The 27,545-nt window shown below is 42.2% G+C and overlaps 1 protein-coding gene across 1 annotated transcript in view; it reads left to right on the top strand.

The window, feature by feature from the left end:
* ITPR2 (inositol 1,4,5-trisphosphate receptor type 2) overlaps positions 1–27,545 on the top strand; it is a 228,853-nt gene that overhangs the window by 156,722 nt on the left and 44,586 nt on the right. The window contains 6 exon segments of the mRNA XM_048500683.1: positions 1,348–1,604; positions 4,515–4,715; positions 7,133–7,243; positions 9,766–9,861; positions 10,920–11,039; positions 26,817–26,924. Of these exon segments, the coding sequence (XP_048356640.1) occupies positions 1,348–1,604; positions 4,515–4,715; positions 7,133–7,243; positions 9,766–9,861; positions 10,920–11,039; positions 26,817–26,924 (893 nt within the window).

Below are 27,545 nucleotides of genomic sequence, written 5' to 3'. Positions count from 1 at the left end.
GGCCAAAAAACCATTTGGTAACTCTCTGAGGTGACTGTAGGTCACCATGTATGTACCTGCCTATCAACTGGGGTCTCTTTTCAAAAATCCTGTTCCTCCTCCCTCCTTTTTCTGATGTGAGGCAGATCATCTCAAGAAATCATCCTTTCTGTCAGCTTTTGTATAACTATTTGCCTCGTGCTACGCCTGCTGAGTTTTTGGTACCAGATGAAGGCATACTTTCAGTGCAGTCTTAAAGACAGTTACTCCAGTCTAAGCCCATTCATTTGAATGGACTTAGACTCGAGGAACTCTGCAAAGGATTGCTGTGTTTTTTCCCTTCTTCCGCCTTCAGGAATTACTGGGTTGTTTTCTCTCTGCTTTGTTTGCACCATTTGCTGTTCATCTGTAGCTCATAAACTGTCACTACCGTATGCTGTCTTAAGTGCTTTTACTAGATCTATAGTTTTTTGCTAATCTAAATGTTTTAACTTTTCTTCTTGCCTTAACTCTTTGATGAACATTTATTTTTATTGTGTTCTGTTGTTTTATGCTGGATCCATTGTCAGCCACCCTAGCGGAACCTCTTGGTTGAGGGGTGAGGTAAAATGCTTACATTATTAATGAAGTTGTTGCACCCTGTTTAGCCTGTTGTTAGCATAGTAGGCACTAAAGATCTCCAACACTTTTTTGGATTAGTTCTCCCTTCACCCTATGATAAATGGCTTGTCTGGGTCAGGCCTCATGGCGTGTTGTCACTTTTGACCACAGATGATGTTTGATTCCTTCCTCAAGAAACAGAAATTTCTGGGCTTAGAAAACAGGCATGTCTGGGTGGGAAGACTTGACTAGGCACATAGTTTTTACCAACCTTTTTAATGTACAGAAATTGGTATATTTTCCCGCTAAATGTGGGAATAGTTATACAGGTTGAAGTGGTACCGCCAAGAAACAGTTGTCTTGCATCATGACTTTGCTTGTATTTTGTAAAGCATGATGCATCTTGATGCACTTGTCTAGGTCAGGATTTAGAATATTTCCAGAAAGCACTCTGGCTATGGCAATGTACTAGAGGGTGAAGAAATCCCAAGATTCTGGACTAGGCATGCAAAATGTCTTCCCACACATGACAAGTGATCTTTACATTCTAACCATCCAAAGAAAGTATCTGTCTCTCTTTATCTGTCTTCAGACCTAGGTATGGTTTACAAGATCTCAGCAGTTTGGGGTCATGATGTATTTATTTCCAAAATGTTTCAAAATCTCCCTCATCCTCATGACTTCCTGGCTTGGACAATAGTTAGTTGAATGCTTTCTTCTCCCTTTTCCCCCATTGACATTTGATGTGTCTGCTGATTTGCCCCACAGTAAGAGATTCAAATCTTCACCTGAAAGAAGGAATGAAGGGGCAATTAACAGAAGCCTCAACAGCAACCTCCAAAGCTTACTGCTTGTACCGCAGAGAAATGGACCCCGAAATAGATCTGATGAGTTCAGGGACAGATGCAACGAATGCAGAAGAAAAGTCTTCTGAGGAAATAACTATGAGTCCTACCATTGTAATCATGCAGCCAATCCTGCGGTTCCTTCAGTTGTTATGTGAGAATCACAATCGAGAACTCCAGGTAAGTGCTGGCTTTTACTCCTAATACAGTAAACAGAAGAGCAGCTAAAAAGAAGAAAAAGCAGCTGAATTTCTTTCTAGGAGCAGGTTGAAAAACTCATGAGAGAGATTTGAAGGAGCAGAACTACATTCCATGCCCATATATTCAGCCCATATATTCTTGCTAAGATCTTAAATACCAAACAATTTTGAATAAACACATGTCAGTAGATTTCCATATACAACAAATATAAGAACATCAACCTTCTGAGGTTGGATGGGTGGCAACCCAAGAAAGGACTTTCTCAGCTGTGGCACCATAATTGTGGAACTCCTTCCCCAGGGAAGTTTTTCTGTCCCCTTCCGTCACTGTCTACCACCAATGGCTGAAAAAGAGTTTTTGTTTTTTGTTTCATCTGTGGCTGCCCCAGATATGCTTTCTTCCTGCCCTGTGTTTTAATTCAGGGGTTCCCAACCTGTTTGAGCCTATGGACACCTTTGGAATTTGAATACAAAGTCTTGGACATAAACACAAAATTGCCACTGTAGGAACTGGAGCCACGCACAGAGGAAGTCCATAGAATCATAGAGTTGGAAGAGACCCTAAGGACCATCAAGTCCAACCCCCTGCAATGCAGGAACACACAAACAAATCACTCCTGACAGATGGCCATTCAGCCTCTGTTTAAAAACGTCCAAAGAAGAAGACTCCCCCACACTCTGAGGTAGTGAATTCCACTGCCGAACAGCCCTTACAGTCAGGAAGTTTTTCCTGATGTTTAGGTGGAATCTCTTTTCTTTCACCTTGATTGATTACTTCTGGTCCTAGTCTCTGGAGTAGCAGAGAACAAGCTTGCTCCCTCACCAACATGCCATCCCTTCAAATATCTAAACATGGCTATCATGTCACCTCTTAACAAGTGCAAGGGATAACAGTAGTAATTTTAAAAAAATACATTGGGAGAGAGAAATGTGAGAGAAAATAAAACCAACCCTGTTTGGGAACTGGCACCAAAATGTAATTTTATTCTTCACTGCTAATCTGATCTCCAGGGGCCAGTCAGAAGCCCTTCTGGGCAAGAGCCCCATCCACTTTCTGAAAATGCTTTGTGGGTGCCAGGAAAAGTGCCGGCAGGGGTCATGGCACCAGTTGTCTGCTTAGCTCAGTACCCCCTGACAGGCTTATCTCTCCAAGGACTCAGGCAATAGCCCTTTTCCAGCCTGATCCCTCCTTTTGAGTGGAGATACTGGTGAAATGAATGTGACTCAAGACCAGTCCAAGGCATTTGCTCACTCCAAACAAAGTGCACTAATCATTGCCTAGAGGCTGTCTTGTCTTGAACCTGGGTTGTGAGGTAGGGTAAGTTGAGAGCATGTAATGGTCCCAGGGTCACCCAGCCAGTTTCCATAGCAAATCAGGAATTCAAACCTGGCTCTCATAGATCCTAGTCTGGCACTCTCACCACACTGCATCTTGGATTCAGGATGCAAATTTATTTAAAATTGCAACAATGAACCTGTGATTTTGCAGCCAGTACTTTTTTTCACAGCTACCTCATTGTGTCATCCAAAGATTAATTTATGAATGCAGTTAATTTACCATATTAACAAGAAGCATTTTTTAAAAAATTGTACTCCAGAGAAAAATGTCTATCAAGTATGAATGACAGCCCGGAAAACCCACCACAACCAGTTTAATATTATATTTTGCCCTGGAAATTTGCACAACGGAAGCACAACAATGGAGAAGAGGCTGATCTTGATTTTTTTCTTTGCAGATTAGCCTCTTAAGATCTTAGTATTATCTATATATATAAAAAGCTAACAGTGTTTTTGTTAGTGGTAGTATAACTCAGTAACTGCTGGGCCAATTCCTCTGAAAATTCCCAGCCACTATAGTCAGCCAGGTGAGAGTGTTTTTAGATGTTCACATACCTGAAATTTCACACCTGGCCCAGGTAAAACGTCTTTTTCCTGGTGCTCCATGATGAGGGACATGCAGCTGCCTGTGTGTAACTGTCAACCTTAGAATGTACGTGCAGCTTAGAATGTTAGCTCAGATGGCCAGATATGAGCAGTGGAAACAGTATATAGGCAGTAACTTGAGTGGAAGTGAAACACATACACTCACATACACACGAGGGAGAGGGAAAGGAGGGAGAGGGAGGGGTGGCATGCAAGGGAAGAGAGGGAGGGAGAGGAAAGGGACGGAGGGGAAGGCATGCAAGAGAAGAGAAGTGAGAGAGGGGAGACAGTGAGGGGTGGCGTGCAAGGGAGGGGAGGCAGGGGGCCCAGCATCTTGATATGACCCACCCTAGCGGAGGGAAAGGGAAGGGAGGGAGGGAGGGGGAGGGGTGGCATGGGAGGGAAGAGAGTGAGGGGCGACATGCAAGGGACGGGAGGGAGGGGCCAGGCACCCTGGATTCCCTGGATACTGCGGTTACAGTTAAGAAAACCATGCACGCATTACTCAGGAGTAAGCTCAGTAAAGCAACCGTGACATACTTTGCATGGCTGCGTCGCGCCCCTCACAGGGTTTCCTCAGAAGCAACACCCATTGCCACCAACCAAACTTACTCCCAGGTAAAGGATCATGACCAGCCAGCCTAGATGTGTGGGAGAGGTGCCTTTCCATTCCCCCCCACCCCACAAGGAATGCGGGCACACACATCAATGACATAGCACAGTATCAGGCTGCGTTTTTGCATGAGCACGTACTGCTGGCCTCTGCAATTGATTTGCTGCTACTGTTCCTTTCCCATTTCACCACAATAAGCCACAGCAATGCGTGGCCAGGCCCCGCTAGTGTCATTAGACTGGTTTGAGTCGTGAATCTGCAGTAGAGAAAAGGTGGATTGCAAATGACCTAATAAAATAAAATAACTTAATACACTCCCTGAGTAAGAATAACAGCATTTTCCCACTTGTGCAGAATTTTTTAAGAAATCAGAACAACAAGACCAACTACAACCTAGTTTGTGAGACCCTTCAGTTTTTGGATTGTATCTGTGGCAGCACAACAGGTGGCCTCGGACTTTTGGGTCTTTACATCAATGAGAAGAATGTTGCACTGGTCAACCAGACGCTGGAGAGCTTGACTGAATATTGCCAAGGCCCGTGCCATGAAAACCAGGTAGCTTTGATTTCTAGTTGATGCTTATTTAAATGTACAACTCACAGGTTTTTGAGGTTCCAAATATGTTCAGCAATTAGTAAAATTATCATATGTCTTTATAGATCTTGAGACTGCCAAAAAAGCTATTAAAATTTGGCCCTCTAAGAAGCCAGCATTTTTTAAATGTAAAGCAGGCTTTCTCTGATATGTATTATCAATATTAGTCATGGAGATTTGACCTCTTCATTCTCATTTTTCTCTTGAGATGCTATTTATGATTTATTTATTTGATTTAATATGTTCAGGTGTAGGCATGTGTGGCAGTTGCTGCAACCCACCTGTGATGGGACATTACCAGCCACACGGAGATTAAAACCTCTTTAACTGAATTATTGCAATGCATTAACAAGTAGGTCTCAGCCGTGCTTGTCTTCTTGATTACTGAATGCTCTCTTACAATCTTTGCAGGAAACAGCCCTCACTCCCAAAGGGAGATATTGAGGTTTGTTTATTTGTTCTGGGTTCGAAGTGAAATCTTGTATTTCCCAACCAATAAAAAATCAATGTATTAATTAAAACATTTAGTTAAAATTATCTTGTAACTCTGGATCTGATTAAACAAAATATTATTGAATAGCTACACAGATCTCTGGCACACTCCCTGGAAATCAATCCTTTATTAGCATACATGTCAACTCTTTCTATCTAATTTGACTTTTGGGGAGTGGCGGGGGGAAGTTAAGTGTAAAAGCTTCTTGCCAGAGCTTTGCCTAGAAAAGGGGAAACAGATTTAACTGAATTCCAAGTCTGAAGGATTCTAAGGTTACAGGATGTGGCCAACTTATATAGATGGCATTACTCAGAGCAACACATAACTTTAATAAACTTTCTGATTTGTGCTTTCTAAAGGCACGATGTAAGACATTTCTGTTCACCCCAAAGAATAATTGTTGCAAACTCTGTTCCATTTATTTTGGATTCATTCCAGGTTCAAAGCCATTTATTCATAAATTATGCTTCAAGACTGAAAATTATAAGTTAGCGGGAACAGTGAAAAAAGATATGTTTGCATGTTAATCTAAAAGCTCAGGCTTACTTTATCAAAACATCCTAAATAGTGGTTTAAAGTTAAAAGTTGCAGCATGTGTACTTAACTCTCTAGACTCTGCCTGCCTCCACTGCTACGAAAGACCACTGCATCTCTACTCAATTGGCTCCTCAGTATCCCTTAGAGTTACCTCAGAGGGATTATGAGTTGGATTTTCATCTCTTTAAAGACTTGCAATTGGGATTCCAACAGGATACAAAGGGAAAAACCTGGGCCCAAGAACTGAGTGAACTGATGGAGAAACCATATCCCTTAGCTTCTCCAGCAATTAGACCGTCGCCGGATGGAGATGTGGTGGGAATGGAGCTCATTGATGTGCACAATAATGGAGATTCCAGATCTAGTGCTACAAATAACTGTTGCATCTTTTTAGATGCTAATAAATCCCTGGAGAAACTTATAGAACTGGACTGACACCAGCCCCTCGATGCGAATTTCCCATCCCAAATTCGCTTAGTATCCTGGAACATTGCAGGTTGGAACAACAAAGTTGTACCACTGAAATTAGTGGGAGTTTTAAAAGTGCTTAATTTTGACTACCTTGTGCTTGTAATGCAACATGATAGAAACACTGCAGATGCAATATGAACTCTTCAATGTCACTAGCTAATTTCTGTTCATGAATAATTATTGTTGATTATCTTTTAAATAAGTTTTAGAATGTGCAACGGAATCCATATACATAAGCCACCTCTAGCAGGACTCTGAAGAGTCATCACAGAAATATTCTAAATAAATATTCTAAATATTGCCTCAGTAATGCAGAAAAAGACCAGCACAGCCCTTTTTGTTCTGCGCGGTGCTCAAGAGTTGGGGTCAAGCCTTTAGATTTTATTTGCTAGTGCTGCTGTGAAGTAGGATACCACCAGGCCTAATTCACATAACAGTCTTGGGATGGAGTTGAAACTGGTACAAGGGTTGAGGGGTGTATGCACATGCATACGTTAAATGCCTAGTTAAATGCTCAGATGCAGCATTGAAAATCTTCTGCAAAGTGGGTTGAATTCAAATATATTTGTTTTCAAAAAGGCTTGTGCCCAAGACCATTTAATCGCTTGTAAATCATTTGAAAAAGTTGATGTACATTGGTTTTGACGAAAAATAGCCCTATACATTGGATCCATGAATTTCTTTGGATTGGTGATTTTAGGTACATGTGCCTGTAGAAAATGAAGAAGTCCTGGGGTCAATCAGCTTTCTTTGTCTAGACACTGTCTCAGAAACTGGCACTGTTTTATGTGGCTAGGGAGATTAACCCTATAGAGGGATTGGCCTAATGCCTGAATATTTTCGTAGTTGGTTAACAACATGATTTTGTATTTTTTAGAGCTGTATAGCTACACATGAATCTAATGGAATAGACATTATCATTGCCTTAATCCTGAATGACATCAATCCCCTTGGAAAATACTGCATGGATCTAGTGCTGCAATTGAAGGTATAGCAATTAATTGCTTATTCATGTAAGTATGCTATCCCATGAACGGCTGTGCTCCTTCAGAGAACTAGACTTCACTTCTGAAGCTTTCAGCTTTTCTCCTGCGGTTGGTGTGCGGGTGTGAAAAATGAAGCTACAGTTGCAATTCAGTTTTCCTGCATTGTGTGAGCAGTTTAAGGCTAGATTTTTATGCTTCATTCAAAATTTTGTTATTCCTACTATCTAATATGTATAGGCTTATTTTGCAAACTGCTTAATAATATGCAACTGTTGCTTTTCTATACTGTGGGCTTATAGAATAGTAATTGGGGTAATTACTTCATCTTCATAGTTCAGGTCAGGTTTTTTCACATATGGAATTAATGTGTATAAAGGGAAGAAGGGCTGTGCCCTTTGGCTTTACACCTGACCTGCAGGTTGAATGTATGGCCTAAAAAATGCAGGCATGTTCATATGTTCAATACTGGCTGCCAGCCAGCCAGAGAAGCCTGCATTGGCCACTGAAATAACAGCAAGCCTGACTGGGTAAGCTATGGTCTGCAGCTTCTGAACCCCACCTTATTGGGAACACCTGCAGGGGGTGGGGCTTGGCAGCTATTTCAACAGTAGCAGCAGCAGCCCAAGGCAGTGGCCTTAGGCAGCGGCCGAAGAGTGGCAGCATAAGGGCACTGCCGGTTGTAGGCCCTTTTGGGGACTGTTTAGGGCCAGACCCCTTTTTTCATGCAAGTTGGGGTGGGACTTATGTACATGTGGCTGGGCTTCTCCTTCCCACCACAGGGTTGATGGCCCTAATTCAATGGTCCATCCCTGGAGAAGAATGGAGTCTGATGGATTCCTGAGAGCTCTGGGGGAGTTTCCAGGGGACATAGCTGGTGCTCCAAGGCATTGGTTTCACTGTGGAATGGTGAAATCAAGAGGGCCATCAATACAATCACTCCAGAGCGTCCCTTCCCAGCCTGAAGAGCCCGCTCTCCCCCTTGTTTCAGCAGGGATTTGCGGGTAATGAAACAGGAGGGGCGATGGCTAGAGCGCAGGTAAATTGTTAGAGTCCTGTTAAAAACTGCTTAAAACGACATTTAAAATGAAGAGCTCGCAAATGACAACATCCTGGTTGCCAACAAATCAAACTCCATAAAAACGTCAAGCCTCATTATCAACAGTCATTCTAAATGGGCAGCCGTTCTAAATGGGCAGTGAAAAACAGCTGAGAGGATGCTCATCTCCACACACAAGCATTAATAGGCTCTGCCCTTTGAACAGAAAAAAATTTAGATTAAAAAAAAACCCTGAGAGATAAAAGCTTAATAGGGTAAAACTTATCTAAAAAGGTGGATGAGCTCAGCAGAGAGCAACCACTCAGCATGGCAGCCGGAACCAGATGTGAGGGTGATCTGGCTGCAACATCTGTCACCCCATTGATCGCCAAGGTTGATTCGGCTAACCTGGCTGGCTAGGCAGGTGTCCCCTACCTCCCTCACTGCTCCATGTGCGTCCCTCCCAAAGCTGTGCGCTCGGTGGAATAGGACGACCATCCCAGATAAAAGGAGTGTACCGTTCTTTGGTCAAGGGTATATCATACCTGCACTCCCCAGGTAGAACCTCCAAACAAGCTCAAGGATGATGACAACCCTACTTGAATCTCAACTGCTTTATCCAAATGCCTGGGTCAAGAGGCAGTAAACCCCCTGAGCAATGTGAATTCGCTATGAAACCTCATTTTTGTGAGCAAAAGCACAAGACAGAATTTTGTAGTGTTGATGAATATTTTTCAAAAACTAATTTTAACTCTTCCCATACCCCTTGCACAAAGTCTGTGTACTATTTTGCCTTAGTGTATATTTTTATTGCATAATAAGGTAGTGATTGCCTGCCCTTGGATCTTGGCAACTATTGCAAGCACATTATGTGGATTGTACACTTTGGTAGTTGGGCAAAAGAATGTTTGTGTCCACAGTGCATTTTGATGTCAGTACAGTCAAGAGCAAGCAGGTTCATTCATATCACCAGCAGACACAACTTTAAGGGTATATTCTTTCAATTAGTTGGTGTTATGCTGTGCTGATATACCAACCACAGAACTACAAGCTAAATTGCAAGCCATTCAAAATCTTATCTCATTTATGGAGGAGAAGTTGATCTATGGCTACCAATCTCGCTTTGGGTCTTGGCCAGACTGCCGTTCCTTAATTGTTCTCTTCGCCGCTGGTATTTTTGCTGCTTACCAATCTTGATCCTCCTTGATCTGAGGTTGCAAATGCCTTAGCAGACCAGGTGCTCGGGAGCAGCAGCAGCAGCAGCAGCAGGCCATTGCTTTCACGTCCTGCATGTGAGCTCCCAAAAGCATCTGGTGGGCCACTGCGAGTAGCAGAGTGCTGGGCTAGATGGACTCTGGTCTGATCCAGCAGGCTCTTTCTTATGTTCTAAAGAAAGCCAGTCCAGTAATCTCAAATGAAAGAAATGTAAGAATCATTAATCCATGAAATGGATTTTAACTGTCCATGAATTTGGTTTTGTGTTTTTAGAACAATGCCTCCAAGCTTTTGCTAGCTATTATGGAAAGCAGGCATGACAGCGAGAATGCAGAAAGAATCCTTTTCAACATGAGACCGAGAGAGTTAGTAAGTATATTGGTGTACATTTATAATAGTTATAATTGAAGAATCCATCATTGTTCAAATAAATGATTTGTTACAGTTTAGGGGATTTAGCAACTGAACATTGCCAAACTGACACATCTATTTGATAGCCCTAATTCAGAAACAGGATTTTGAACAGGGTCATGCCTGTGTGACATCTGTCTTTATGGCTTCATTAGTTTTATTCATTCCCAGCACTTTTTTTTGGTAATTGCTCTCTTAGATGAATCATCACATGCCAGTCACATGCCATCCAAAAGAACATTCTGTGATGAGGACCTGGAGCTGTTTGTGTTTTTTTGAGACAAGCCTAGTGACAGAAATGGGCATCACAAATGAAATCAATATGAAATTAAATAATGCATTTATTTCTGCTGTATTCTTCTCCTTTCCCCCCAAAATAAGGTCTGTGTAATCTGAAGGATTTGGGGCAATTTTGCAGTGAGCTGGTTGCTGGTCCTCGATGCTATCAGAGAATAAAATAGAGGGAGGGAAGAGAGAGAGATGGACACCCATAAAACATCAACAATAATCACATTTGAATTTTAGACCATTTCATGCATTTCACTTAAAATAGTTAACTGTCATCTTCATGCCAGTTCTTTGACATTATTATAATTTTTGCCATTTTGTAGATGGAGGATAAATCCTGAGGCTTTCTTAAGGCCACCTAAGTGACTGAGGCAGGATTAGATCTGGGATTTCCATGTAGCATGGTTCTTCTCTAAACACAGAACTCTTTTCTGTCTGTCCAAAATAAGTTGCTGTGCACACACACAGTTGGAGGATTTCTTACGGAAGTAGAATTTGAAGTAGATTCATCCCATCCAAACTCTTTTTCTGTCATGCTTCAATTTACAGCACCAACTTCTGAAATGTGTTATCTGATTCTTTTAAGAGAAACCCAAATACATATGGGTTTTTTTATTTGTAAAATTACTTGTGACTCTTCAGTGACCTCCTGCAGGACTGATCTGACCAGGTGGAGTAAAGTCTTTATATAGCCAGTAAAGCATTATTGGATATTATTTATTTTAAAGGTGGATGTAATGAAGAATGCCTATAATCAAGGTCTGGAAAGTGACCATGAGGATGAGAGCGGAGATGATGGTATTTCTCCAAAAGACGTTGGACATAATATCTACATATTAGCACATCAGGTATGCCATTTTCTTGCTTTAGGAATATGTTGGTTTACTTAGAATTGGAAGTTGTGTGCGCACATATACATGTGTGTGCATGTACCATGTGAAATTTGGGCCTATTGTAGGGAATTCCCGAAATGACAGGACTGTGTTTCCAGCAGTCTTGTGAAATACCCACAAATCTCTGGGGGTCCATTTCTTGGGGATGTCAGATGCTCATGGTTGGATCCAGATGTTGCTCCTGAATTTCCGGTTGTGTTGCATGCAAGGGTCCAAGAGAGAACTGAATACTGGGTCAAAAAGTGGGTCTGTCAAATATTTTTTCAATGAAACCAAGATATCACTGATAGGTCTCTTGTGTGTGTTATCATCCCATTGACTTGTAGGGTTTATGCAATTTAATCAGTTGCATTTCACCTCCGTATGGGTTTTTCCACACAAGTCATTTACCATGTATTCTGCCAGCAAATGCTGTGGTTTTTTTCATGGACTTCTGCATGTTTTCCCCCTGTTTGGTTCTGGAAACATTTCTAGTTAACACTGTATCTGTTGTTTTTGGGGAGTACAACAATTCATTGTAAGTCACAATCCAATAATGATGATTCCTTCCATGAGATGGTCACTGTGCAGGAAGTTACTTCTGTGTTAATATTTCCAGTGCACTGGCCAGGCAGTGTGGGTCAGCAGTGCAGCTCAACTAAGGCCAAACCCTGCAATAGATGAAGTTTGCCAATATGTTTGCTCTTTGAACTTCAGACCTTTGGCTGTTCTTGCCACCTGTGTATGGCCTGGAGTTCACAGGTGATTCATATCTACGAACTATTTATGCATGCACTACTTACCGCACAACTGGTTGCTTTGCAGTGGGTTTTTTCTGCAGTTTTTTGGTTGCACAGGAAATCTCCTCCTGCAAAGTGACCCTAGCTAAGCTGATATGCCATTTTTGCCTGTCCACTGCTTCTTTGTTTCAATGCAACCTCCATTTGGGGAGGTTGCCTGTCACCTTTTTTGCTAAAGCATGTCAATTTCTTGTCAGTTTCACTGGCCTATCACTCCACTAATTGACATTCAGTGTGAAATTTTTTAAAAGAAAGCCTTTGAAAATGGTGGTCTGAAGAGTGGGAAGAGCTACTGTGGTATGGGTGGGGGAAGGCAGGGAGGAGCGATAAAACCCAAATAAAGGTTCACACATGCTGATCTCCTTCACTTTTCCTGTAAATGGAGAGGAAAAAGTCTCACTTTTAGAGCTTTCAAAAACCACAGGGATTCTCTGATCTGCAGACAGGGTGATTATCAAAAGAGGGGAAAATATGTTTGTAACCAAGAATCAAACTGAAAAGGAATGTACACTCAATGAGAACGCGAATACACATGTGTAAATGGCTACTCTCCATTGCCGCATTCACTCTGGACACTGTGGACAGGCTTCAGTTCTTGCACAGAGGATACAATTTATTTAGTTTTTTCTGGTGCATGGCCATATTGGTCTGTAGTAGAAAAGCAAGATTTGGGTCCAGAGTAAAACCTCCCTTTATCAGATAATTTATTTATTGATCACTTCATTTATGGCTTATTTACTATTCCCTTACATATTAGCTGTTTAGCCAATCTATTTTCTTACGAGTTTTTTTGAGGTATACATGGAATTAGCTGTCACAGTGTTTATCCTCCAAAGAAAAATAAGTCATTTTGACTGAGAGATAGTGACTGCAAAGTCATTTAGAGAGTTTCATGAACCTCTGTGTCTCTGAAATCCAAATCCAACACAGAATTCTTTATGCCACATTGACCTGGTTCCAGAGTAAATTTCAGCTAATGTGGGGCATGGGGAGGGAGAGTTTGGCCTTGCATTGCTTCATTCACCCTTGCTCCCTTCCACCTTCCCTCATCATATTGTGCTTGGCCATATGATTAATTGGTCCCATTTTTGCAGCCATCATAGCTTACCCATTGCATTTGAACCTCCTTCAAGACACATTAATGTAGAGCCAAACATCTACAGGAGCAGAAGAATCCAAGTGTGATTCTTCATTTGCATAGCAGAATGGTTATGCAAACAACAAATCACACTTTAAAAAAAACAAGTTATTTTTTAAACATTTATTTTTCCCTGCTAGGAAATGTAACCAAATCTTTCAGGTAAATCTCATAACATGTGCCGGCTCTGTTGTAACTCCCAGCTTGTAGAATGGCATGCGCCAGGGAATCAGGAAGACTCCTGTTCTCCTGGCTTTCTGCAAATTATGCAAAGCTGAATTATTCAAGAGGACTTTTCTATGTAGGCATTAGGGTAGCAGTGTACTCAAGACATCACAAAAGTACTTGGATAAATTATTGGGGATTGTACTAGTGTGCATAGTTTACCATGGGTTGGATCCTATTGTATATAATTTTGTATTGTTGAATGTGTCATGTTAATACTTATGCTCTGCTTCATTTAGTGCTGCATTTAGACTTCTTATGGCTTCTACAATCCAAATCCCATTTCATTGTTTAGTGAATGTCCCATCTTGTTGACTGTATTGACTCACCTGGTGTAATCTGCCTTGAGTCCAAGTGATGAAGGCAGACTATAAGTACTGCAAAGAATTAAGTAACAGAAACCCACATATAACGAGACAGCTGGTCACATTATAAATTAATTGCTAAACCTTGGGGGCCTCTCCACATGACCAGTTAATATTAAATCCAAAGATCACTCCAAATCCAGAAGTTAAATCCTTTCTGGTTTGGTCACAATTTCTGTGTAACAACCTGCCAAGTCAGGTGGAAATGTTTGCTATAACACTGTCCCAAACAGACTGTAGTAGGCTGGGCCTCAAGGATCTGGTCTGCTAGCAGAGATGTTTCTTGTGGTAACCAGATGCCTTTCTTTATTGCCAGATGCTCTTCCATTGGTGTAATGGGCCTGTTGGATCCAGCTGGCTGTATCTGAGAAATTGTGATTTGTCCATCATAAAGCCAATTTTAGACCACAAAACTTTTCCTAAGTGTATCCTTTCTTATTTTTAAAGAGATATGCATATTTTCAATCATTCTGATCCTCAAAGGATACAAATCTCCAATCCCTATATGTAAGGTGTGTGTCAAACAGGCTTCCATCTTCATCTTACGTCTTACTCAGCTAACTATAATAAGTCAGGCCTTTGCGACTTGTGACTGCTCCCAGTCATGTTTGTCAATAAGCATCCTTTTTTGATGAGGTTTGCCTGGGACTGTAAAACTGTGGCTGATCTGCTTGGCTTGATTAGTTGTGAGGGACACAGGTTAGTTAGCTTGGGCTTGTCCTGACCCCGCAGCAAGAGCTTCTCAACAATCATCAATGGCTGTGGGCTGTGCATGGCATTTGTCACACTGTCTCACATCATCTGCAGAAGGTTCTGAGGGTTCCTCTTTTGACTCTTGCAGCCGCATATGTGGATGGTTTATTTTGGGGGCATCCAGAATCTCAGTTTCTGTTGCTGTTTCAAGAACAGTTCTGCATTTTGCAGCCACAACATCCTTTCCTGCCCTTATTTGTGGTTTATCTTACCAGAAGCAGAAAACATTCTTGTAAGTGGATGACCTTAGGTGCTTAAAAAATATATAAATGTCACCCCATAATATGGCAGATAGAATATAGGATCACCATGCTTGTTGTGTCCAATGAGAAACATGGCAGTTATGCAAAAAGCATGCTGGATTTACTATCCAGCGGGCAAGATATTGCTGGCTTCCATTCTTCCTGAATCTTGAGTTTTCATATATCATTTCTCTTCTTCTCTCCATCCTCCTCCTTCCTTCTGTTGTTTTAAGTCACTGCTTCTATAGATCACAAATGCTTCTATATATCACACTGCTTCTATAGATCACAAATGTTTAACTTCATCTTGGAACTGATGTTCCCAGCTACTTCCAACCAACTTTAGGTTAGCAGTTAGAGCCAGTGATGAAATATAGATTTTCAGTAATGGGTCTGAACCAGAGATGGCAGACTCCCCTGCCCTGCCCCACTACCACCTCCCCACTGGCTGGGCTCCCAGCTGGTAGCCGGCAGTCTCTTCTTTCTCCCCTCCAGGCAGAGGGGTAGCTAGGGAAAATGGAGCCTGGTGCAAAACCTGAGGTTTGCGCCCCACCCCATGGGTGGCTGCTGTGATGCTGAAATCCACCCCCAAACAGCATCACTTTCAGTGGTGTTTAAATTAAGGAGCCCAGATTCTCCTTTTAAATCCATCTTAAAGGGAGAATCTGAGGTCCCCAGTTAAAACAACATTGAAAGTGATGCTGTTTTGGGGTGGATTATCCCCCACCCTGAAACAGTATCACATTCAAGGTTTAATCTGGGGATCTCAGATTCTCCCTTTAAATCCATGCCAAAGGGTTGGATTCAAAAGGAGAATCTGGGGAAATTTGGTGGTGCCTGCTGTCAGGGGTCAATTGTTAAGCTAACATCACCAAACTTTCCAGGTATCTTTAGGAGACTATCCTAATGGTACCACCCAGGTTTGGTGAAGTTTGGTTCAGGAGGTCCAAAGTTATGGACCTTCAAAGGTGTAGCCCCCATCTTCTATTAGCTCCCATTGGAAACAATGGGGATGGGGGCACCCCTTTTGGGAGTTCATAACTTTGGACCCCCTGAGACAGCCTTCACCAAACCTGGGTGGTGTCAAACCTGATGATACCACCTAGGTTTAGTGAAGTTTGGTTCAGGGGTCCAAAGATATGGACCCTCAAAAGGGTAGCCCCATCTACTATTAGCTCCCATTGGAAACAATGGGGGATGAAGAACACCTTTTGAGGGTCCATAACTTTGGACCCCCTGAACCAAATTTCACCAAACTTGGCTGGTATCACCAGGCATGTCATCTGACAATAGCCTGAAATTTTGGTGCAGCTAGCCTAAAAAATGCGCCCCCTGCAGAATAAAAACCGAAAAACACTTTAAAATAAAAAAACCACAAACGGGGGGCAGAGCTTCGGACATGCAATGGGGGGGGGTTTGAACCCGAGAACCCCACCCCCTTACCTACATCCTTGGCATTGACTCACCAAGAGTGGGGCCGGTGCAGGCTGGGAACACCTCAAAGACATGGCCAGCAGGACTCTGGCCCATCGGGAAGGACCATCCCTTCTTCCCAAGGGCGAAAAAACTGGGGAGGAGCAAACCAGGCCTTAAGGGCCAAATCCCAGGAAGGGCTCCACCAAGGAGGCGGGTCCAGGGGTAAGGCCATCAGGGGGGAAATGGGCCATAAAAGCCAAGGGATCCAGGGAGTTATGGGGGATAGACATTAGTAGGTGACTGTCTGCTGTAAGCCCAGTCCACCACTAGCAACGGCTCTCTGGGGCCCCATCCAAGGTGAGCTTATCTGAAACTCGAGGAAGGATCCTTGCTCAGCTGAAACACTGTAGCAAGGAGGACCCAGGCAGGAGGACCCAGTTCTGACAGGAAAGGCATCTGTCCACCTAGGTGGGAGAAAGCAAAACAGCATTCTCAGCTTCATCTGCCCCAGAGATCCTAGTGCAGGGGTAGGGAACCTGCGGCTCTCCAGATGTTCAGGAACTACAATTCCCATCAGCCCTTGTCAGCATGGCCAATTGGCCATGCTGGCAGGGGCTGATGGGAATTGTAGTTCCTGAACATCTGGAGAGCCGCAGGTTCCCTACCCCTGTCCTAGTGCCTGACATGAAGACTCCATCTTGCTTCCTTGCCATTGTATTCCAGATTTCAGCCATTTATTTTTGCCCCAGAGAACCCTGTTAGAGCTACTGAGAACCAAGCTATCCTCTTTTCACGTAGCCCTGACCCTTCTATCTGCTTAGTTTTGTCTGAGTTCTTTTTCGAGGCTGCATATTATAGGATTTCTTCCTCAGGAAGGCCCAGCAATGGCATAGGAGGCCCTACATCTGTCTAATTCAAGATGAAACAAAAAGCTGACCACCACCTTTTTTGACCCAAGCACATATTCATTGCAACATGGTCACCACCATCCCTAAACAGTGGCAACTATCTTCAGGTATCCCCTAGGGAGAAAGAATGTATCCCTGGGCCACTGCTTCCACTGTGGAGTATTGGCCAAGGAGGGGAAGAAGAAGAGCCATGGCCAGGCAGTGAGCAAGGAGGTGAGGCAGACCCAGCCTGTAGAACTCTTTAAGGGTCAGTTGTCTTTGCAAACCACCAAAACCATTAACTGGCCTGGCCTGGGCAATGCGACCACAGCTTGCACTACCTGAATCAGGCTGCTCCTCCCTCATCATAGCACGCAGTGTTGTGTTAGAAAGTATCTCCAGTATTTGTGTCTCAAATAAATGCACACAAGAGCTCAGTGTTTGGATAAGGATTTCTACAACCCCCTGCCTCTCCTCTCTTTGTAATCAGAAGTTTTTGTACGTACAGAAGTCTCACAGTCCTATTTGAAAACCAGAGTGGTGTTATAAAGAACAAAAAAAGATTAAAAAATGGGGTAGTAATATTTTGGAATCTTAAAACTCTGCTTCCCCAGCTGTCTTGTGTGGATGAAAATGTCCCTATCTGTAGGATGAGTGAAATGTTGTGCCCTGTATGGAAGTTTGGTGGGACCCTGCTAAGTTCATGGTTTTCTTTCTGATCAGCATCATACATCATTTGGCAGTGCCAGACCATAGTGCTCTAACGTAGACCTGTCCCAAGAAGTGTGACTCTGAGGAGATTCATTTTTGCTTGCTTCCCAGAGCTGATGCTTGTCACGGACCTTTCATGCCCCTTGTGCTTGTTTTGTAGTTATCATCCGGATGAGACAAGGTAATGGTGTCAGAATGACACTGGCTAATTAAGTGTCAGCAGAATCATTGTCATGGGAGCCAAGGATGTGCATCACCTGCCTTGCAGTTCATTAAAATGGTATATAACTCTACTTTTGGCTCACTCTAAAGTTCTTGCAAGGAAGATGCAACTAAGGTTTGACACTAATGAGCCCCAGAAAGATTAAACAAATGTCTGTAGGTGCTGTTCTGTTACACCCAGAATCTTTGGAACCTACCTCTTCTCTACATCTTGTTGAGTTTTTTCCCTAGAGAATTATCTTTCAGTGTCATAACTTTAGCACAGGTAGACATGCAATCCAACAACTCATTGTCTCCAATAACACTTGGGTAGACATACAACCCTTTTTTAAAATAGGAGAATTGTCCCATGAAGTTTGTGTTGGCATCTCATGGAGACCATCTAAATAAGACTGTCACCTAGTTTTAACTGGTTAATTCAGGGGTTTAAATTGATTAATTTGTTGAGAAAATCTGCATACATTTGCCTTTGGATAAAACCTGGAAGAAGTATACAGACCTCTGGAACAGCATGACATTATGTATGGATTCATTGGATTTGTTTACCAAAAATTTTAAGCATTGTATGAACATACAGACTTATGCTACATAACTAAAAACTAATCCTTATTTCATGATGAATAACCTTTGGATTATAATATGTCTTATATAGAAAAGTATTTAAACTATTTTAGATAGATTTTTCCTGAAATAGTATTTAAATAAAAAAATCCAATTTAAATTTTAAAAACCGGTTTAAATGAAAAAATTCAATTTAAATCAAAAAAGTTGATTTTTTATGTTTTTAAGTATCATTGGGTTTTATCCACCCTGTTTCTTTCATTCCAGCTGTTAGCCTCCACTCTCAGCTTCAACAGTAGTTATCCTCTGTAAGTTTTTCTAATGGTCTTGCCCAAGTCCCAACAGCCACTAGTAAAATTCTTGGAGGTGGGAGTTCTTTTTGAACCTCCTGTCACTCAAGGTTCTATGACCAGGAAAGGGGATGGGCAGTATACAGAGGCGTTCCTCCCATTGGGCAAAGTGGGCAGCTGCCCAGGGCGCCACCTTGTGGTGGGCGACAAAATTGCTGGTTCATTTGTGGGGGATTTTGTATTTTCAGTGTTTTTCTGTTTTTGGCCTGTAGGGGGCGCAGATTTTAGGCTAGCAGCACCAAAATTTCAGGGTGTTTTGGGGAGACACTCCTGATGATATGACCTGGGTTTGGTGAGGTTTGGTTTAGGGAGTCCAAAGTTATGGACTCCCAAAGGGAGTGCCCCCATCCCCCATTGTTTCCAATGGAACCTAATAGGAGACGGGGGCTACACCTTTGAGGGTCCATAACTTTGGACTTCCTGAACCAGACTTCACCAAGATACTCTGAAATTTTGGTGCTGCTATCTTAATAATTGCACCCCTGACAACAGGCACCCCCTAAATTTCCCCAGATTCTCTTTTTAAATCCACTCCCTTCTTTCTTTCTTTTATTCTCTCAATGCCTAATAAAGGTTGTTGCTGTTGTTGTTGTTGTTGTTGTTATTTAAATTTAGTATACCGCCCTATCCCCGAAGGGCTCAGGGTGGAGTTTAACATTGAAAGGGATGCTGTTTCAGGGTGGGGGAGAATCCACCCCAAAATAGCATCACTTTCAATGTTGTTTAAACTGGGGACCCCAAATTTTCCCTTTAAGGTGAATTTAAAAGGAGAATCTGGGCTCCCTAGTTTAAACACCATTGAAAATGATGCTGTTTGGGGGTGGATTCCAGCATCACTTGTTTAAACTAGGGAGCCCAGATTCTCCTTTTAAATCCACCTTAAAGGGAGAATCTGGGCTCCCTAGTTTAAACACCATTGAAAATGATGCTGTTTGGGGGTGGATACAACACCATAAAATGTTTTCATAGCAGTAATAAAACATTTTGAAAGCATTTTGAAAATGTTTTCCAAAAATTATTTCTGCTGTGTGGCATGGCCCATTGCTGTATTCAGATTTGTGAGTTGGGGGATGTTCTATAATGTGATGGTGACTTTGAAACGACCTAGTGGAAAAAATCATTGTTTGGTCACAGTGGGGGAGGGTAGCCGCCCATGGTGGGGCATCAAACTCAGGTTTTTCCCAGGGCTCTAGTTTGCCTAGGTACGCCTTTGGCAGTATAGAAATAAAATAAACTAAGCAGCTATCCATCACAAAAGCCAATAAACGCAGTTCAGACAAGACTGAGGTACTTTTGGTCATTGGAAAAGCTGTGCAGGCACTGTAGAGCCAGCCTTCCCTTGAGGGGGTTGCAGTTTCACTCGAGCAGGTTTGTAAGCTTGGGGGAGCTATTAAATTTTGGCTTATGGCCTCTTGCTGTGTTCCTATGCTGTGGTGGAATACTTACAGGATAAGACTATTCTGGCAGCGAAGGACTCAGCATAACTTCAACAAGCACAGTAAATATCTTCACTATTTATGTGCTTTCTCTTTGAGATGAAAGCCTTTAGAACATATTACTTTAGCAGCCTAAATTATTAGAGACTCTTCTATTTTCAGTTTTTCTTGGGAGTTTCTTAGCTACCAGACTGCAAAATCTACTAATTGGCTGCAACTTAATTGCTGAGTACATTGACCACTCCCTCAGCCAATTTTCTAATGGGATGTAGGAAGCGGCAGAGAGAAAATGAGTTCATTTTACCTTCTCCTAAACAGTCAAAACTGACAGACTTCTTTCAGTTTCACCTGCCTGTAGCCAACCGTTTTGAAGTATTAGCAAATTGCTCTGAAGAGAGTAAAGGTCTACTAAAAGCTACAGACAAGATGGCTGTGGCTGCTAAGCATAGTGATGAACATCCGTTAAAGCAGCACTCACATCCCCCACCCCCAACTAGGGTTGGAGATTCAGACGGTCCGAATCTGGGTTTGGACCGAATCTGTACCGATTCAGACGGATTCGGATGAGTAGGGTCCGAATCCGAGCTGTCCGAATCCCATCTGATCCAAATCCATGGGATTCGAATCAACAGGTTTGGAATTCGGCCAATCCGAGCCCATTGATCCGAATCTGGTCCGAATCCAAATTGGAATGAATCTGGCTGCTATTGACCAACTCTTTCCCCAACTAAAGCCAGGGAAGAGCATGTGAAAGGGCCCTACCATGGGTCCAATGAAATTCTTAGCATCCTTCAACTAACTGCTACAACCGCAGAGTATATTTGTAAGGAACTATGTTCAGCCAACAGAGGAATTGGACAAATTAAAGAACAAATAGCCTTCTTAGCTAAGAAACAGCAGCTGCAGACAAGAGATGGATAAAGGGCATGACATCTCAAGTAGAGTTTCCAACAGTGTTGCTGTTGAATCCACAGACTTAAAGGTTCCTTTAAATCTCTACCTCCCACATGAAACTAGCCCCCTCTCCGTGCAGCTTGCTTCCACTAACACTAAATTGGTTTTATTGGCTGAAAAAGTGTGTCTAACAATCTGCAATTACAGGGGGTGCATTCCAAGTTGAAAGACAAAAGCAATCAGCATTGCGGCATTTAAGAACTCTTTTAAAAAGGAATATTAATTCCAGGGAATTAAGGCAGGTAGAAATACTGAATTCCCCTCCTCAGGCTCAGAGGGCTATCCTCTGTTCTAACTCAGAGCATTTGGCATCAGTCGTGTTATGCTCAAGGGCCCTTCTCACTTCTAAAGATCTGTTTTTAACTAGGGTGTTCAAGAATGAACCCTTGTTACCATTAATAACAACTACGAAAGCAACATGTTTGGCCCTCACAGAAAAAGGCACAGACTGCTTTAATAAGGACGTTAATGAACATAATCCTTCATGGAGAGACCTTTGTTTAACAAACCCCCATTTAAACAGTGTAGAAACAGATATCCAAAGGATAGAAGATAATCTTCAGAACTCCTTCTTGAAACTCCCAGAATGTGAACAAATGGAAATCCTGGAAAGATTGTACCTTTTAAAGAAAAGTCTACTTGACAGTAAGAGTCAATATTCAACTTTCATGGAGTGGAATAATGTTGTTGAAAGTGAAAGTAACATCTCAAGGAGCCTTTTATTAAGTAGTTCCACTAACAAGAACATAAAATCTCCATCTATGAAACTGAGGGGTGTAAACAAGTTTTCTCTTAAACCTAGTGTTACTGAAAACATACTTTTATCTTGTAAAAGTGATCAAAATGGATCACCTTTCCTCAGTCACACAAGTGTCAAAGATCATACCCATACAACAACTGCCCAGAATATTTCAGAACCTCTACTAGTAGACATTGATATTTGGTCATCTGACCAAAACCCTTCAAAATAAAATGGTCAACACTAACGAAGGCAAAACCTGGGCACAAGGATTAGCTGAATTGTGAGAATGGCCTGTGGCAACTCTGGATACAATCTGCTATGGAGAGTTACTGCACAAGGACCCAGCATCCCATCCACGAACCAACCCACAGCCAATAACTGAACCAATCCCCAGAGGGGATAACAGCTGGGCGTTTCTGGACAAGACAGGGTCTCTTGATCTGATAACCAGAGACTGATTAGACAAGACTGCTTCTGAAATCAATTCCTCCGACCTTCCAGTTTCACTTATTTCTTGGAACGTTATGGGCTGAAGAAGCAGATACCTCAACAAAGATACACGTGGATTCTTATCCTCCAAGAAACGTGGTGCTTAGAGAAGCCCTTCTTAGAAAGACATATAACTTATGATATTCCAGCAGAAAGTTCCAGAAGAGGAAGGACGAAGGTGTGTGTGTGTATTATGATGGCCACAAATGTTAAATTGCAGGTAGTTGAATTATAAGCCTTCAGGCAGTATACTGTGTCAATCTTGATACAAGCTCAGCATACATGCCTCATTGTAAATGTATACCTCCCTCCGGTAAAATTAAAAGATCATTTAGAAGAATTGTGGAATGGTTTTGAGACCTAATTCATAACTTGATTTAAATCTTACCCCAATGCCTATGTTATTATCGGAGGTGATTTCAATGCCAGAACCTTCAATTTTGAGAACCTGCCACAAGATCACTTAACGGATTGTGAAACAAAATTCTTCCTATCCAAAAGGTGTTCTAAAGATTTAAGAACGGGGCTTTGGGGTTGACTTCTGTTGGGTAGCACGCACTGCTGTGGGGTAGCACGCTGGGTAGCACGCTGCCTCTGGCTGCGAAGGAACGGATTTTTTTGTTCGTTATTGGCTTGTCCTAACTCTTTTCTGCTGAAGGAAATTGTGGCGATTTTTCCTCAATTTTGGTGGCAGCTCTTTTGAAGTGTGGGACATCAGCTGGAGGACAGGTTTCTCTTCCCTGCCAGTCCCAGTGGCGGGTGAACTCGAGGAGGCTGTACAGTGCTTGAGGAAGAAGGAGGAGTTTGGATTTATTCCCTCCTTTGTCTCCTATAAGGAGAATCAAGGACACATCTGTAAGGAAATTCAAAGAAGCATCTGACCATACAAGAAGCTGCAAGAAAATAGTCCCCTGTTACAGCTCAGGTTTGCAATGGAGGGTGCCTTTTTACTTAAAAAACCAAACAGCTCTTACCCAGAGGTTACTGAAAAGCAATAAATGTGTCATGCCATTTTTGATAAATTCCCTTTTCAGTGCAGCCTCACCCAAAGTCACCTTACCCTGCAGTGCATCTAAATGGTGCGCTCAGAGGGATATGCGGCATAATAAACTAGGCGTATTATGGATATATTGTGGCTGATACTGATGCAGGTGCCTTCTGCTAAATAGAAACATGCTGTATGAGATGAAGTCTTAATCTAAAGAGAGAGCTGGCAGTTTGGGTATGATAGGGAATCTGCCCTAGAATTTTTATACAAGTTCTCTGTTTGCCTTTCTTCTGTCCTGGAGAGCTCAAGAATTTTAAATTGGGGTGGATTGTTAGATGATAGAGATATAGCAGAAAACAGTCTATGGTCATGCAGAGGAATTTTTCTGTGTGAGTTTTTGCATTGATCAATGAGCAGAGGTTAACAAAGGAAACTTTTCTCACATTGTATCTGGTTGGAATGATTAGGCATTAACATCAGAGTCCTAAGAAAATGGGCTTCCTTGGTGACCTTCCATCCAAATACTAATCAGAGCAAACCCTACCTAGCAACTGACTTCTGACAAAATCTGGTTTGCCTGGGCTATCTAGGTCAGGGTACAGATACCTTAGGACTGCACATTCCAGGGAACCCCCCAGGTTGGCAAAGAAGAATGAAATTCTAAAAATAAATGCAGGTGGGAGTGCAATCTTTTCTAAACTTACATTATTTTCACACCAAGGTTTTGATTTGTTTTGGCATTCAAATTGCAGTAGGGAGGTTGGAGAGGGGTGGGGGAGAGCATCCACATGATGTTGTCTGCTAGTGGTCCATTTTCTTTGTTTCCCCCTGTTTGGTTACAATCTTTTCCAAACCTTGAAAAGACTTATTTTTTAAAAAAATGAAAACTGGTAATTCAGAGGAGCTGGCAGATTATGACAATATATCATTATAACTTATTGTTGGAGCACACGGAGCTTTCAGACACAAATCAGAGAGCATGAAAGACTGCAGACTAATTCAGCTGGAAAAATCAGCAATAGCAGAACACATGATAAACCAAGCTGGACACAGAATGTTATTTGAAGACACAGAAATTCTAGATGACTTTGACAGCCACTACGTCAGATGACACAGAGAAGCCATTGAAATCCACAAGCACATGGACAATTTCAACAGAAAGGAAGAAACTATGAAAATGAACAAAATTTGGCTACCAGTACTTAAAAACACTAGAATCAAGATAATGGTTGGTACATACCACCCAGACACAGGGTATCTCTCTGTATGAAGCAATGAAATGGATTTAAATGCCAGGCAATGCAGCAGATGCCCTCACTAATTGATTATGCAGCTTCAGTGTTACATACGTATGATGGATTCCACTCAACACATGCAAATCACACTTGCAAATTGCACCTTTAACACTTTTAATCAATGCAAATGGTTCTTTCTCCCATCCTGGACATTCCACTCCACTTGCTTTACTGCCATCAGATCCTCTGAAGATGCTAGCCACAGATGCAGGCAAAATGTCAGGAGAAAATGCTACTAGAACACGGCCATACAACCCAGAAAACCCACAACACCCTGATCATTATAACATTATTTCACTATAGCAATCACATGTGCCACCATTGGTGGTAAGGGAAGAGGTATGGCAACCACAGGGGACTAAGATAAGGAAAGTGCGGGGGAAACTGTCATGCGGATGCCCCACTGGTGCTGTGAACATCTCTGCACTTGTAGTGGCAGCAAGAGCTGCACAGGGTAACTGTCACACAGTCTCCCACTGTGTTCAGAAGAGCAGTGGGGAGGTAGCCAGGGCACATTCTGAGTGTGTTTGGATGTGTAGATTTTTTACTCATGACCTGGCAGTCCTATAAGGCCGGCACATTCATCCTCATGACTTATCTACATGTGTTGATTTCAGTGCATGTGATATCATATGTAAAGGCTAGCCTCTATTTCCTTAGCTGCCACAACACATGTCGAGGGGACTTAATGTAAAGGCGCAGAGGCAGTCCGAGATCACAATGAGTTGGTGGTGGCAATAAAGAAGGGAAGTGGGGAGAGGTACGGGAAGACAATCAAGGGGAGATAAACACAATGAGAGGAAAAGAAGAAGTACATGGGATCACTGGCTTTCTTTTCCTGTGTAATCCACCAGTTGCCCTTCCTTTACCCTCTGTTAATGCGGCAATTACAAGCTTCTGTTTATATTTTTCGTTTTGCTCATTGCTTTGTGAAAAAAATAAATAGGGATGAGCTTGTCACACCTTACTGATTTTTCTCCCAGCATTACATCCTTCTACTCCACATTAAGTTCCTTTGTTTCCTACAAAGTGGCAGAAGGCTGGCTTATTGGGATCCTACCATGTTTCTCCGAAAATGAGAAAGTGTCTTATATTAATTTTTGCTCCCAAAGATGGGCTATGTCTTATTTTCAGGGGATGTCTTATTTTTCCGCTCCACAACTGCATGCTCTGGTGTTCTGTTCGACGGGCATGCTTCCAAACAAAAACTTTGCTACGTCTTACTTTCGGGGGATATTTATATTTAGCACTTTAGCAAAACCTCTACTATGTCTTATTCTCAGGGGATGTCTTATTTTCAGAGAAACAGGATATGAATAGCTTTTTGGTGGTGGGCCTGGCACTGCAGTGGAGTCTGGGCCTCTCTGTAACTCTGACCTGGATGGGGCATGAAGGTTCTGAGAGCACTGAAGAGAAAATTAGGGATGTCTAATTCCTACTGCATCAAATGGGATTCAGTGTCTTGCACTCGTTTCCATGCAACAAAGGAATACTCACCTTTATCTCTTCTGTGGAAACTTCCTCAACAAACATTTGTTGACTATTAAGGTGTCATGACCCTTTAATGTTTTCGATTGGTTCCTTCCATGTTTCTAGCTACTTGGGGCTTCCTGCTGGAATGGCCTGGGAAAGATCAGCTGTTATCTGATATCTCATGCAATTGGAATGAAACTGGCTAGGTGTTAACACTGTCTAAGGAATGTGGATGTGTGTGACCTCCCTCTTCTCCGCCCCCTTCTTCCCTCTGGGAAATGTACATGTGTATGTTTTATCGCCTTGGAGAGGGAAAGGGACGGGGATGAATCTGATGTGTCTCTGCTGGGGGAATATAATCTTTTGCTTGTCGTCTTCTGATCAGTTCAAACAATAGAGCCATCAGCTCTTCCTATGCTTGTCATCAATAAAATAAGAATTCTGCTTTTAAAGTGCTAATTCCTGTCTTTGAGCAAGTCTGGGACTGTGACATATGGCTGGCTTTTATAAATCTGTCTAAAGATTTATTTAACTTCTCTGTAGATCAGTTCACTTATGTTATTCAGTACCAGTGATTTTTTGTGTGTGTGTGTTAATGATGGATACAGACCCTATGGTGTGGAGCCTTTGTGAGTAAGTATTAATCAGAAGTGAAAACATGCTGGCATGGAATTAATCAAATAGTTTTCTCCCCTTCTTCTTCTAGTTGGCTCGTCACAATAAAATGTTGCAGCAGATGTTGAAGCCTGGCTCTGATTCAGAAGAAGGAGATGAAGCCTTGAAGTACTATGCCAATCACACGGCCCAGATTGAGGTAAAGGATTGCCAGAAGAATGGAAAACATCTGCCTACCAAGCCACTTTACTTCCTTCTACATGTGTCTGTGTGTCTGTGTATGAGAATGTGCATATGGTGAGAAGTGCTATCAAGTCCTTTCCAACTCATAGTGACCCTATGAATTAACGACCTCCAAAACATCCTATCATTAACAGCCTTTCTTAGGTCTTGCAAACTGAGGGCCATGGCTTACTTGATGGAGTCAGTCCACCGCATGCCGGGTCTTCCTCTTGTTGCCTTCAACTTTTCCTAGCATTATTGTCTTTTCCAGTGACTCTTGTCTTCTCATGTGACCAAAATATGATTGCCTTGGTGTAGTCATTTTAGTTTCTAGGAAGAGTTCAAGCTTGATTTGATCTAGAATCCACTTATTTGTCTTGCTAAATACAAGTAGCTTTTAATATGTAGAATATATTTTCTTTAAAAAGAGACTGTCCTAACCTGTGGTGGCAGGGCTTCTGCCTGACTGTGCACAAGGATCTTCACAAGGATCTTCACTGACAGCACAAGGATCTTCACTATATGACTGAAAATTAGCTACATGTGTGGAAGAAAATAATTTATTAAAAAATGTTCATTTTAACAGTCATCCTGTTAA

Source organism: Sphaerodactylus townsendi, linkage group LG06, assembly GCF_021028975.2.
Source record: "Sphaerodactylus townsendi isolate TG3544 linkage group LG06, MPM_Stown_v2.3, whole genome shotgun sequence".
Taxonomy (NCBI): domain Eukaryota; kingdom Metazoa; phylum Chordata; class Lepidosauria; order Squamata; family Sphaerodactylidae; genus Sphaerodactylus; species Sphaerodactylus townsendi.
The sequence above is the reverse complement of the archived record's forward strand: the minus strand, read 5'-3'. Positions and strand labels throughout refer to the sequence as shown.